At 36.2% G+C, this 14,831-nt stretch overlaps 1 protein-coding gene across 2 annotated transcripts; it reads left to right on the top strand.

Moving 5' to 3' along the window:
• The first annotated feature begins 1,523 nt into the window (after positions 1-1,523).
• LOC145108049 (ABC transporter G family member 35-like) lies at positions 1,524-9,938 on the top strand. Of its 2 annotated transcripts, XM_079045038.1 has the most exons (17): positions 1,524-1,964; positions 3,609-3,818; positions 4,088-4,332; positions 4,452-4,582; positions 4,676-4,766; positions 4,864-5,165; positions 5,253-5,851; positions 5,941-6,211; positions 6,697-6,850; positions 6,937-7,145; positions 7,231-7,563; positions 7,642-8,016; positions 8,092-8,225; positions 8,347-8,574; positions 8,831-9,002; positions 9,068-9,322; positions 9,433-9,938. In XM_079045038.1, exons 1-17 carry the CDS (start codon positions 1,570-1,572, stop codon positions 9,703-9,705), a joined length of 4,377 nt encoding a protein of 1,458 aa, XP_078901164.1. In that variant the 5' UTR covers positions 1,524-1,569; the 3' UTR covers positions 9,706-9,938. The 2 variants fall into 2 exon arrangements, with proteins under 2 accessions (XP_078901164.1, XP_078901163.1); XM_079045037.1 differs by having other exon boundaries at positions 4,452-4,766.
• Positions 9,939-14,831: the final 4,893 nt, after the last annotated feature.

Below are 14,831 nucleotides of genomic sequence, written 5' to 3'. Positions count from 1 at the left end.
AAACAGTCGGTAAAATCTCATCCACATGATGTGGTGACCTAGGACCACGCCGTTGTAGCTGGGGGTTCCAACAACTTAATGCATTAAGTTGTTTTCTTCGATTCCAATAGCTCTAAAGCTTAGATCTGGTCTAAAATGTGATCTAGAAGGATAAAGTTTCTAACTTTATCCATTAGGACCACCCAAAAGGTCCAAAACCCAAATCTCTAAGTCCCAAAAAGATTAATAATACAATAACTTAACTAAAAGAACTTATTCCATAAAGTCCGAAGTCCATCCTTTCCAGAAGTGATTCTAGCACCAAAACTAACCTAAAAGTTAGTGCTTTATAGACATGCATGTCCAATGCATGTCTTGAACCCATATTAGGTCAAAATGAAGGTTTATGACGTAAATCTCATGCATGGATTGAAAACCCAACCAAACTCCAAATCCAAGGCATAAATTATACCAAATGCCCTAGAGATTCATAAAGTTGCAAACTTTAAGAGATCTTACCATCCCAACAAACAAGAACAAGAACTTAGTGGGACAAACTCAAAATCTAACAACTTAGCTTCATAAAAATCAAGCCTCTTACAAAAGTCCAGAAGAGTGCTAAGGTGAAGAATGGAGACTTGCTTGCTTGATCTTTGCTTCCTTCTTCTTTTTTAGCTTCAATGAACACCAAAACTAGCTCAATAATGAAGGAAAGTGATTAAGGTTTTCTTTAGGGCTTGAGGGGGCTGATGGTGGCTGAGGATGAGCAAACCCTAGCCTCATCATTCTTTTAAATAGGGAGTAAACCCAGAAAAATAGGGTTTTCACGTCAGCCGTGCACCACGTCGTGGTCAATACTGTCATGTCGTGGTGGCTTAAATGAAACACGCGAACCCTTCTCGCCTCGCCACGTGGTGGTGCCTCCATTATGTCGTGACAATCCTCAAAATGATAATTTAATTACGAATAATGTACCTCAAGATTCGGACGTTACACATAATTTAGTTCAATGTTTTATCTTAACTTTAAACTCCATAAACACCTTATTTGGATATTTATTAACTGAATTATAAAGCTATAAACAAAGGGTATCAAAGTTGATTTTTGTATTTATAAAAACTAACTTTTCTTATTTGATAGACCCTTCCTTTTCAAGAGACGTGGTATGGTCCAATTCAGGTCCCAAAGCCAATTATGGTTCCAAATCTGGTTCCAAACGGTCCAAAGTGGTTCCATATCGGTATACCATGTCTGGTTTTCTTATATTGGTTTGGCTCCCGGTTCCACTAACATGCCAATTTCGGCTTCCAAGTCTTTCGATTTAGGGTTCATTCAGGACGGGTCGAAACCCGTTTACAACCCTAAGTCAAGGTGTTAGTTTTATGAACATAGGGACCACCAGTGCATATATTTAAAACCACAGGGACCAGTCGTATCATAACAGTCAAAACTTGGACTAAAATCGCAATAAGCTAAACCCCAGGCACCAAAACTATAATTGACTCGATATCTTACAAACGTTTACTCCGTGGACCTGGGACCTTATATTAACAAGAGGAACGTAAGGGGTTTCACAAACTCCAGTCAAAAATGGCGGAAGAGTGGAACTCGAGTTTTCGCCGGAGTGTGGCGAGAAGCATAGGCAGAAGTTTTAGCAGCGCTGCCGGGAGTTTGCGGATGGAAGATGCGTTTTCCGGCGTTGGAGGTGGTAGTCACGACGGAAGGAGCAGTCGTCACTCCATGGAAGACGAAGAGGCCTTGCGATGGGCTGCTTTGGAGAAACTACCAACTTACAGTCGACTACGAACCACCATCTTCAAGTCATATATTCCGGAGGATCAACAGGAACTGCAATCTGATCAGATGTTAATGGATGTACGAGAGCTCGATCCAGTTGCTCGACAGAATTTCATCAACAAGATTTTTATGCTTCCTGAAGAAGATAACGAAAGGTTCTTGAGGAAGTTCAGGGATCGAGTTCACAAGTAAGTCTTCATCTCTTTCATGAAAAGTCAACTCCCCTGATTTTCTGTTTCCTTTTTTAGTTTTATATTAGATCTAGTATTCAAATTAAAATATCTTCGAGCATTAATTAATGCATAATCTCAGTAATTGACTCAAATATTAAGATTCGATACTTCAAGTTTTTTTTTTTTTTTTTTTTTTTTTTTTTTGTCTATGAAAAAAGATATTCAAAATCTTCTACTTAGGCTGTTGTGTAATCTATAATTTTTCTAAATTAAAATTACATCTGTCCATCGGTGAATTTATTTTTTAATATATAAAAAATACTTGAATATTCATTTATGCCTATGCTATTCATAGATATATTGAATGGACTCCAGACTCGACCATCTATGTTTTTGTCCATTAGATGAAAACTTTTAGTATTTTTTTTTCTTTCTATATAAGGACAAAAAAATAAAAAAACTTATACAAATTGTTTTAGGTACGTTTACGATAATCCACGTTTAAGGTTTTGACTTCCTTTTAGATAAAACGGCAAACTTACAAATTTTTAAAAAAAGATTGAAATTCATTCTTATGAAAAAGCCCCTTAAAAACTAAAAAGAAATTGATTTTTGAAATTATCAACAGTTTTGAGAATTTTCACAAACTCCAAAACTGTTGAAGAAAAGCTTTTTTTTTTTTTTTTTTTTTTTTGAAACAAAGAAAATTTGACATCGACAAAATGTAATGAGAGAAAAAAGATATTTTTTTCAAAGAAACTATGGCGAACACATCATTTGACATCGACAGAATGTAATGAAAGAAAAAAGATATTTTTTTCAAAGAAACTATGACCAACACATCATCTCTGTTTCACACACAGAATTCGGCTTCGCATCTAAAGTTGTCCAGATGTGAAATCTAATTAAAAAAAATGCAAGTTTGGCTTTTTGTCTAAAAATTATAAAAGATTGTGAAATCTAATTAAGAAAAGTGAGTTTGGGTTTTCGTCTACAAATGGCCAAAATGTGAAATCTAATTAAGAAATGTAAGTTTGGCTTCGCATCTAAAGTTGTCCAGATGTGAAATCTAATTAAAAAAAATGCAAGTTTGGCTTTTTGTCTACAAATTATAAAAGAATGTGAAATCTAATTAAGAAAAGTAAGTTTGGGTTTTCGTCTACAAATGGCCAAAATTTGAAATCTAATTAAGAAATGTAAGTTTGGCTTTATGCCTAAAAGTTTAAAAAATATCAAAATGTCAAATCTAATTATTATAGATAATGTTTGGTAGGAAGTTTTTGAAAGCTTTAAATTTTTAAGAAATAAAAACCTGAAAAAAAATATTTGTTTGATAGTAGAAGCTTTCAAAATTTCTTTAAAATAAAATCTCCAAATCCAAAAGCTATTTTATATTATTTTATATGTAGTTATTGGTAGCTTTTAGTTTTTAACTAATTTTATATATTTAAAAAAGTACAACTACCTTAATTTGTTAATTATTTTTACATAAATAAAAACTCGAGCTTACAACTACCAACTATCATACAAAAAACGTTGTATATTCATAGGAGCCTTTTAAGGACACCCTTTTAAGGTCACAGTTATTGATATATAATTAGTCAATTTTTAAGTATTTAAGTTAATAAATTAACACATCATTGTCTTGGTTAATCTCAGGGTAGGAATCTCCCTTCCAACAGTAGAAGTTCGATTTCAAAATTTGTCAATAGAAGCTGATTGCCATGTCGGAGATAGAGCACTTCCAACTCTCACAAATGCTGCTAGAAATATCGTTGAAACCCTTATCGCTACTATTGGGATCAATTTCTCTGAGAAAGCTAAACTGCGCATTCTTAAAAATGTCTCCGGAATTATCAAACCATCAAGGTATAACATCACACTCCTAATGTTTCGGTTTTCAATGAATGTTCGATTAAAAAACTCAGAACCCTTATATTTTATCGAATAGGTATGACTTTGTGCTATAATAGAAATTCAGTTATCTACGAGCTTCAAATATTCATATATATTCTATCGAATAGCATCTCGACTTATGATTCACAAGTATCAAAACGTAATTCAAGAAATAAAAGTATAAAACACACTTAGTGATCACTTCGCAAAGGGAATTTATGCAAGTTTTGTGTATGTTACAGGATGGCACTTGTGTTGGGTCCACCATCATCGGGTAAGACAACGCTTTTGTTAGCTCTAGCAGGAAGACTGGATAAAAACCTAAAAGTTGATGGAGAGATAACTTACAATGGACATAAGCTCAATGAATTTGAACCACGAAGAACAGCAGCTTACATTAGCCAAAACGATATTCATGCTGGAGAAATGACTGTGAAAGAAACATTAGATTTCTCAGCAAGATGCCAAGGAGTTGGATCTCGTTTAGGTAACTTAATTTTCCTTTAGTTACATATATTGTGTCCCATATCTTCTTGTTTCACATTTTCAATTCTTGAAACAAGAAGATATGATTTGATCGATTAATAACTAAACAATGAAATACAGAGATGCTAACGGAGCTTGCAAGAAGAGAAAAGGAAGCAGGTATCATTCCAGAAGCAGAAGTCGACCTTTTCATGAAGGCAACTGCGATTGAAGGAGATGAGAGCAGTTTGATTACTTATTACACTTTAAGAGTAAGTATTACTCTTTATTATCCAAATCAAATAGAGCTCTTGAGGAGAAACACTAACACTAACAATATTTATATCTTTTTAAAACCAAATCAGATATTGGGCCTAGATATATGTCGTGACACGTTTGTTGGAGATCAAATGAGACGAGGTATCTCCGGAGGACAAAAGAAGCGTGTAACCACAGGTTAATTTAATTCATTTTTATTTTATTATTATTTTTTTTTTGACATTAAGTATTGTATGGATAAAGTGCTGAATGGATAAATAAATCCCGGGTTCAGGTGAGATGCTTGTGGGACCCGCAAAAACTCTGTTTATGGACGAGATATCAACGGGTCTAGACAGTTCCACTACATTTCAAATAGTCAAGTGCTTGCAACAAATTGTACACCTCACCGAGTCAACAATCTTAATGTCTCTACTACAACCTGCTCCAGAGACATTCGATCTATTCGATGACATCATCCTTCTATCCGAGGGCCAGATCGTGTATCAGGGCCCACGAGAAAATGTTCTAGAATTCTTCGAGAGTTGTGGATTCGTATGTCCAGAAAGAAAGGGCACTGCTGACTTCTTACAAGAGGTAAGTAACTTCAATTCAATACATGATTACAATTTTACATATTTTACATATTCTAAACATTTTGTATCTTTGTGAATTGTGATATAGGTGACATCTAAAAAGGATCAAGAACAATATTGGGTGAACAAAAACATACCATATAAATACATATCAGTGAATGGATTTGTTGAGAGATTCAAAAGTTTCCACGTGGGAGAGAAGTTGAAAAACGAGTTGTCAATTCCATATGACAAAAACGAAAGCCATAAAGCTGCTCTTGTCTTCCAAAAATACTTAGTCCCCAAAATGGAGCTCCTTAAAGCGTCATGGGATAAAGAGTGGCTACTAATGAAAAGGAACGCGTTCGTTTTCGTTTTCAAATCCATACAAATCGTGTTTATAGCATTCATCATCACGACTTTGTATCTTAGGCCCACAATGAACCACAGAAACGAACAAGATGGGGTTATCTATATAGGGGCAATTTTGAGTAGTTTACTCATAAACATGTTTAATGGGCTTGCTGATCTGTCACTTATCATCATGAGACTTCCAGTTGTTTACAAACAAAGGGACCTCATGTTCCACCCTTCATGGTGTTTCACTCTTCCAGCTTTCTTGCTTCGGATTCCTATTTCTATACTTGAGAGTGTTATGTGGTGTGGGATTATTTATTATGGTATTGATCTTGCCCCTGATGCTAGCAGGTGAGATAATTAGTTAACTAATTATTAATTTGAAGCTCAACATTGTCATATGTATTACTGATGGAATGTGATTGATTAATTAATTACAGGTTCTTCAAGCATCTTTTGTTGGTGTTTTTGATCCAGAATGTGGCAGCAGGGTTGTTTAGGTTAATTGCTGGGGTTTGTAAGACAATGAATATTGCAAACACAGGAGGATCTGTTGTGCTTTTGCTTATATTTCTGTTAGGTGGTTTTATACTTCCTAAAACCCAGATTCCAAACTGGTGGGAGTGGGCGTATTGGCTTTCGCCTTTGTCTTATGGCTTCAAAGGATTTGCTATAAATGAGTTTCTTGATCCTAGGTGGACAAGCAAAACCGTAAGTCAGTCATTTTTAACTAAAAAAACCTGAATTGCAAAAGGGTAACTTTATATGTATGATTCTATTCATACACCCTTATTACTAAACATACACCTTCTAATTACTTATTGCACCCCCCTGATTTAATGTTTTTGTTAAATCAAGGGGTGTACAATAAATAAAAGGTGTATGAATAGTAACACTCCTTCAACGTTTTTGTTAAAAAAAAGTTAAAGGGGTGTAATTATTCATTGTACCCCCTGATTTTACGTTTTTGTCAAATCAAGGGGTGTACGATAAATAAAGGGCGTATGAATGAATATTAGCACCCCTTTAACGTTTTCTTCAAAAAACCTTAACGGGTGTAATTACTCATTGTACCCCTGATTTAATGTTTTTGTTAAATCAAAGGGGTGTACAATAAATAAAGCACATACTGTATTTGTGCTTTATTTTATTACTCATTGTACCCCTTATAATTCTATATGCTTCACTTTTTGCAGAGCTCAGATGGTTCAACCAACATGGGGTTTGCAGTACTACGGACCCTTGACATCCCAACTAAAGAAAGCACATACTGGATTTGTGCTGCTGCTCTTCTTGGTTTCACATTTCTGTTCAATATTCTTTTCACCATTACTCTCATGTATTTAAAAGGTAAGTTTCCATGAATACCCCTAAAGTCGACTGATATTTGCATTTTGCACTAACTAACCCTCATGATTCTCTTATTGACTAACTAGCCCCTGGAAAGCCACAAGCAATTATCTCCAAGGAAGAAGCTGCAGCCATGGCAGGTCAAGATACCAACCAAGAACAAACACCACATCATGCTGCCAGAAATCAAGTCACTTCTAATGCTAATGGTGTTGCTAAGAAAGGCATGGTGCTTCATTTTACTCCATACGCCATGTCATTTGACAATGTGAACTACTTTGTTGACATGCCTGTTGTAAGTCCAATTCTTTAAAATGTTTATAATTGTTATTTTTGTGACTTGAGAAAGTTCTTATAATGATTATTTGTTGATTAAACAGGAAATGAGAGAACAAGGGGTAACAGAAGACAGGTTGCATTTACTTAGTGATGTAACAGGTGCATTCAGGCCTGGAGTTTTAACTGCATTGATGGGAGTAAGTGGAGCTGGAAAAACTACATTAATGGATGTTTTAGCAGGAAGAAAAACAGGTGGTTATATTGAAGGAGATACAAGAATATCAGGATTCCCAAAAGTACAAGAAACATTTGCAAGAATCTCTGGATATTGTGAGCAAACTGACATCCACTCTCCCACAATCACTGTTCATGAATCCTTAATCTACTCTGCTTTCCTTCGTCTCCCAAAAGAAATCAGCAAAGAAGACAAAATGGTAATTTAACATTTAACAACATACATATAAATTAAAATTTAACTTACATTAATGAGAAGTTTAATTTTTATGTTTCAGAGCTTTGTACGTGAAGTGATGGAGTTAGTTGAACTAGACAACATCAAGAATGCAATGGTGGGACTTCCAGGAGTTAGTGGATTATCAACAGAACAAAGAAAGAGACTAACAATTGCAGTTGAACTTGTTGCAAATCCTTCAATTATTTTCATGGATGAACCAACTTCTGGACTTGATGCAAGAGCAGCTGCCATTGTTATGAGGGCTGTAAGAAACACAGTGGACACAGGAAGAACAGTTGTTTGCACCATTCATCAGCCTAGTATTGATATCTTTGAATCATTTGATGAGTTACTGTTGTTGAAAAGAGGTGGAAAAGTTATCTATGCGGGACCTTTAGGCAGACATTCTCAAAGCATCATTGATTACTTTCAGGTATCTATCTCACATGCGTACTTTATAATTTCAAAACATTGTATATTAATAAATTGTTTTTTTTTATATAATCAGGAAGTTTCTGGGGTTCCAAAAATCCCGGAAAAATACAATCCAGCAACATGGATGTTGGAAGTCAGCTCTGCTGCTGCAGAGATGCGACTTGGCGTTGACTTTGCTGAGATCTACAGTTCATCGGCTTTGCAACAGTAAGTGGTTGTTTCTTTTTTGACTTAATATGGAAAGAATGACTTAATTTGTTAAGCCAAAAACTTGACTTAATGTATTTAGACACTATTAATTGATGTTTGTACTTTGTATGGATGATAGGAGGAACAAGGATTTGGTGAAGGAGTTAAGTGTACCTCCTCAAGGAGCTGTAGATCTTCACTTTGAAACGCAGTATTCTCAAAATATATGGGGACAATTTACTTCTTGTTTATGGAAGATGTGGTGGAGTTACTGGCGAAATCCCGATTATAACCTTGTTCGTTTCTTCTTCACTTTGCTTTGTGCACTCATGGTCGGAACTGTATTCTGGAAAATCGGTGAAAAAACGTGAGTTTTTCTTCTTTTTAAATCAATCGTATAAATACAAAGTGTTATACGAGCATCCGTTATTGTAAGGGTTTTTTTATTGTGTCGATTAGGTTGAAGAATTTTAAATAAGTTTTACAAGTTTGATCAAATGAGCTTTTCAATTATTTTTTTATCTTGTGGTTTATTAGTAACAAATTAAAAATGTTAATTTATTTAATATAATGTAAACCGATGTATAAAATATTCTAAAACTTGTTGATTTTATAAATTTCAGGTCGAGCAGCACTGATTTAAATAGAACAATTGGAGCCATGTACGCTGCTGTATTTTTTGTAGGTGTAAACAATTCCCAAACAGTGCAGCCAGTTGTTGCAACAGAAAGAACAGTATTTTATCGTGAAAGAGCAGCTGGAATGTACTCCTCATTACCATATGCCATGGCACAAGTAAGCAAATTTTTTAAACAAATATTTACTTAATTACAAACTTACCCTTTCTTTTCTTTAAACAGGTGTTTGTAGAGATACCATATGTATTCCTTCAAACGACATATTACACTCTCATAGTGTATGCCATGGTGTCATTCGAATGGACTGCAGCTAAATTCTTCTGGCTCTTTTTCATCAACTTCTTCTCGTTCCTTTACTTCACATACTATGGAATGATGACTGTTTCCATTACACCAAATGAGCAAATTGCAGCCATATCTGCAGCTGGTTTCTACCTACTTTTTAATATCTTCTCAGGGTTTTATATCCCACAACCCGTAAGTCCACTTCCCTTTGATTCAACTCAAGTGCTTTTTTTTTTTTTTTTTTTTTTTTTAATGTTTGCTAAGTGACGAATGACCAATTGTTTGAATTCTTGAAATTTTAGAAAATTCCTGGATGGTGGGTGTGGTACTACTGGATCTGCCCCATGGCGTGGACTGTGTACGGATGCATTGTTTCTCAGTATCATGATTCAACTGACACAATCATGGTGCCTGGGATGGAACAGGGCCCACTCCTCACATCGTATATAAAAGACTACTATGGTTTTGAATTGGATTTCATGGGTCCCGTTGCTGCAGTTTTGATTGGTTTTTGCGTGTTCTTCGCATTCTTGTATGCCACTTTCCTCAGAACTTTGAACTTCCAAATTAGATAGAAAGTGTAGTCTTGAGTATGCGGGATTTGAAGAGAGTATGAAAGATGAACTGAAGCTTGTTTCTTATTGACATTCTACTATGGGATTTGTAAATTGTGTTGTAGTTTATATGGTTGAATTGTAGCAAACTATTATACTTTTTGTGTGATGCCCTCCTAAAACGAGGTTAATGTCAGGGGTGGGTAACAAACTATTAGACTTGTGAAATTTATGGAAAACATTATTTTATACCATATTAGGGTACTTAACCATTGACAATTTTGTTTATACTCTACCAATATGACTGATTGTCAACCATCCAACCGGTTTTGTCACCGTACTAGGCTCCAAGTCGGTGTATGCATGGCACCTACAATGCAAAACTGTTAGAAGCATCACCTTTGTTCGTCGTCCTCACCATAAATAAATTGTAACTCAAAGCACAAACAAGGTATTAGTATCTCTCACTAAACCCGTTTAGAGGCTCCACTCTTAACTCTTATTTGGTAAACATGTTATCATACCACATGGGACCTGGAATGAGTTTGAAAAGTTCATTCCTTTAATCATGACTTTTCACAAGCATCTCTCATTTTCATGGGAAATTATGCCCAAAACTATTTAGTACAACTCTTTAGTGTTTGGGACTTCACTCAAGACACAACCCAACCGACATAAATGCGGTGGTTATGCTCAAACTTTTAAGACATTTAGACATACTCTTACTCTTTGAGAAACTGTATTTCATTCATGAACACAATATACATTTAACACTTCATGCAGATAATGCAATTATAAGAAATCACTTAACACAAAATAATTTTAGGGACATATTATTGGGAGTAACTCACCTTAATCTTCTAACAAGCTCTAGTAAGTGTTGGAGGATTAAATAACACCAATACATGCATAATCAATCCAATAACCATCACTACACGACCTAAATTGAAATGTCAAACTTAATAATAAGGGGTTGTAGTTGATATAAAAGGGCTTGCAACCGATCTCCAAGTCCTTGTAACTTTACACATGCTGAAACACTTTTTGACCCAATTATGACCTCACATAGTTGAACGTAACTAAAACCATGAAGGCCTTACATAGTTGAACGTAACTAAAACCATGATTTGTGGGCTTTGAAAAATTTCTCTACTTCATTAACTCAAATCAAGTTAGGGATATATTTTAGTGATGTAGAATGGATTCAAAACTCAACTCAATCAAGTAATTGCATTATAATTAACATCATTAACCTAGTGTAACATCCCATTCTAAATCTAAAACAATATGCAAAAAGAAAGAAGTCTAACATTGTTCATAATCCAAAACAATACGAAAAAAGGAAAATAGAACCTAATCCCGGCTGCGAGCACGGGTTGAGTTTAGCTTCTCATGGATGAGAAATGAGAAGGATGAACGCTTATTGTTGATGATGAACATGGCTTCAATGCTTGATCTTCAAAGATGTAACACCCTGTTTCGAGTCATTTCTTAATTCGGGGCTGTAACCCGAGAATCAATTATCTTAAGGCTTCATACTTTGGGGAAAGAAAGGTCTAGACCCATTGGAAGTGGGTAATATAGATTATGTGATCCAAGAGTTTGGTTTGTGCTTTGGAGCCCAAGGATATAATAGTAAAAGTGATGCTTCGGACCTTTCATGAATTAAGGATTTAAGTTTAGAAGGTTTTAAGCCAAAGGAGAGTTGATAGGATTTTAGGGCTTTTCATTACCTTTCCGCGCATATAAAGAACGCCGAAAACAAATTTGGGACGCGGAAGTTATGAATGTTAGAAATTAGGTTGGTTTGGGCTTTGGCCTAGTTCGATGGGTGTACAGGGAGTACATTGGGCGTACTAGGCAAGGTTGGTCACGAAGCTTCTTCCCAGTACGTTGGGGGTACCAGGAGTACGTTGGGCGTACGTCAATCATATGCAACCCTAATATTAGGGTCTTGGACCCCATTTAAAGGCCTTAACTCATTCCAAACCCTTCCTACCTTTAGTCTCCATCCTCTATAACCCTAAATTCGAAACCCTAGCCCCATTTGATAGATTCTTTATCCTTTGAGTGATTTTGGTGTGTTTTGGTGCTTTTGAAAGAAGAAGAACTCATTAGAGGAGTGTTGGTTAGCTAGAAGCTTGAATATCCAGAACTCTTTTCCCCTTTGCAAACTTTTAGAGGTATAAAGTTTTAATCTTGATGGTTCTTTTATGTAGATCTAGTTTGGGTTATGATTTATCATCTTTTCGTCATATGGTTGTGGTTCTTGTGAGTAGAAGTTACTCGAGAACCTTTGAGCCTCATTTCTGGTCGTTGTTAAGGTCATTAAGTCATAAAAATCAGATCTCGATGAGTATTATCCTTCCATGCATGGGCTAGTGACCTTTTGATGAAATTATGGATTTAGGGCTTTGGTTTGGACACCATTAAGCCATGCAAAGTCATAAAGTCAGGAACTTATGAATTAGTACGTCCCAAATGAACAAGATCTAGGAGTTAGTCGTTTTGTCTTAAGGCATTTAGAAGCTTGGGGTTGAGTTTGGGCAGCAGAGTAGTAGGATGGGCGTACCCTCCTGGTACACTGCGTGTCGCAGGCTTCAGTGAAGTACGTCGGGCGTAAGAGGGAGGTACGCGGGGTGTACTCACCAGATGGGCTTTTGGGCCATTTTGAGCATTCAGTCGTTTTGGGTTTGGGCCTTGTTTTGGTGCGCCAGGTATGGATAGGGTAAAATAGTCTTTTACCCCTTGATATGATAATATATTATTTAGGCCTTGGATTATGGATGATTGCCTTAATTATTAATTAGCTATGATTTTTGGATATCTTCAGTGTGAAGATCTCGGTAGCAACAGCGTGTGTGTGTGTGTTTCGGTTATCTCGGATAGATGTGAGTCTTCTCACTGTACCCGTGGGTCGAAGGCACCAATGTCGGCCTACTAGGATATGTTATGTTGGATGCTAGTTGCTTTTTGACTCTTGTATTGTATGATGGGTTGGGCCCAAGGGTATGCATGTAGAGCTAGACCCAATTGCATGAGAGTGTTAGGCCCATTATATGTCGGGCTAGGCCCATTGTATGTTAGGCTAGGCCCATTTGTATGTTAGACTGTGCTCATTGATTAGGAAGGGCTAGGCACATTATTATAGGTTGGGCCCAATGTGCGGGCTAGGCCCAGTGATATATATGGCATGTGGTATTTGAGGAACTTACTAAGCTTTGTGCTTACGGTTTCATATTTATGGTTTAGAAACTTCCAGTTCAAAAGGTAAGGGCCCGACGTGACTGCACATCATCCCCCGGAGTTTATTTTGCATTGATGATTTTACTTTGATGTTTATATACTATTTTCATCTTGGGGTTAAGTTTGGGCAGCAGAGTAGTACGCTCGGCGTACTCTCCTGGTACGCTGCATGTACGAGGGAGGTACGTGGGGCGTATTCACCAGATGGGCTTTTCGGCCATTTTGGGCATTCGATCGTTTTGGGTTTGGGTCTTATTTTGTTGGGCCATGTATGAGTAGGGTAAAATAGTCTTTTACCCCTTGATATGATAATATATGATTTGGGCCTTAGATTATGGATGATTATCTTAATTATTAGTTAGGTATGATTTTTGGATATGTTCAGTGTGAGTATCCTGGTAGCAGCAGCGTGTGTGTGTTTCGATTATCTCGGATAGAGGTAAGTCTTCTCACTATACCCATGGATCGAAGACACCAATGTTGGCCCACTAGGATATATTATGCAGGATGCTATCTATCTTTGTGACTCTTGAAGTGTGTGACGTCCCCATTTTCACGGCCAGAAAAGACCGATTTTGTTTATGCTTTATAAAAATCAGAGTACTTCTTTTAACAAAAATGTTGCGGAATTTGTTCCCAGAAAACATGATAAATAGGTTATCAAAGCATTTCCGAAGAAATGTATTTTTTATTCATTTTCAAAACATTGGGATGTCATTGTCAATACAGAAACATAAGCATAAACAGAACTTACATTGTTTACACTAGTGATATACATCTCTTTTAAATCTCTTAGTGTAAAGTAGCTTCGTATCGACACCTCTGATACAAATAAGCTTGAGTGGGTCAGGTTGGGAAACCTGGTGAGTACATAGGGTTTTCAATCCACAATAATATAATTATTATGTTTAATCATCGAACAATTAACCCAATTACCCATCCCCATTATCTTATTTACTCTTAAGGATCTACCCTAAGAATCAACTATTTCTTGTTCATTCGTTCCTAAGGATCATCCTAAGGAATAGGCACGAAATCCATCGTTGCCAGGGTTTACTCAACGGGCACTAAATCCATAGTTGCCAGGGTTTTCTCGACAGGCACTAAATACATAGCTGCCAGGGCTATTTCGTTTATCAACAGTATCGTTTCCGAGAATCCACTCGCAATACATGTCAATGAGTTTTTATCTCGTTTATCGACAGTATCGTTTCCGAGAATCCACTCGCAATACATGTCAATGGGTTTTTAGAGTACATCTGGTGAATACACAGTTCAAAACACCTACAGGTTGCGAGCCTGCTAGTGTCCACTGGACTGTCTAGAATAGTCTGTGGTTGTCATCCATACTCTGCTGAATGACGGGGCCAACACATGGGTAAAAGGCTTCTCTCATGGTTTACCTCTCACCATTATCTCATGGTCTATATCACTTCTCATCATTTTATTTTTTTCACACAGCAACTATTTCATCTACCCATGTTTTACCCAACACATTTTGTAGATATAAAATACATATACCGTTTAAATCATTTGAAACATGTATAAAAATCTTTCACCCAGCACAGACAGCAAGTATTCAGACCATATGCACACATAGCACGTAATTTATATTAAAATACTTCATATCTATGTGTAAGATGAAAGTAACTATGCACTCACTTGATAAGGTGATGAGTCGGTACTCGGACAACACTTCGTTACTGTTAAAACAATTTCCCTCGGACAAAACCTAGTATCATTACCACTAGAGTTTAGTCTAACGTTAACCGCGACTAATTAATAGTCTAGCTACTATTACTATTATATAAGCGTTAAGCAACACTCTTATATAACTCATAATAATAGCCCAAATACTCATTATAAGTTCCTAATAACGTTACTATATTAAAACATAAGTT

Source organism: Lactuca virosa, chromosome 4, assembly GCF_052849685.1.
Source record: "Lactuca virosa cultivar CGN04683 chromosome 4, Lactuca_virosa_CGN04683_v6, whole genome shotgun sequence".
Classification (NCBI taxonomy): Eukaryota; Viridiplantae; Streptophyta; class Magnoliopsida; order Asterales; family Asteraceae; genus Lactuca; species Lactuca virosa.
Note: the sequence above shows the minus strand (reverse complement) of the source record. Positions and strands in the feature narration are given on the sequence as shown.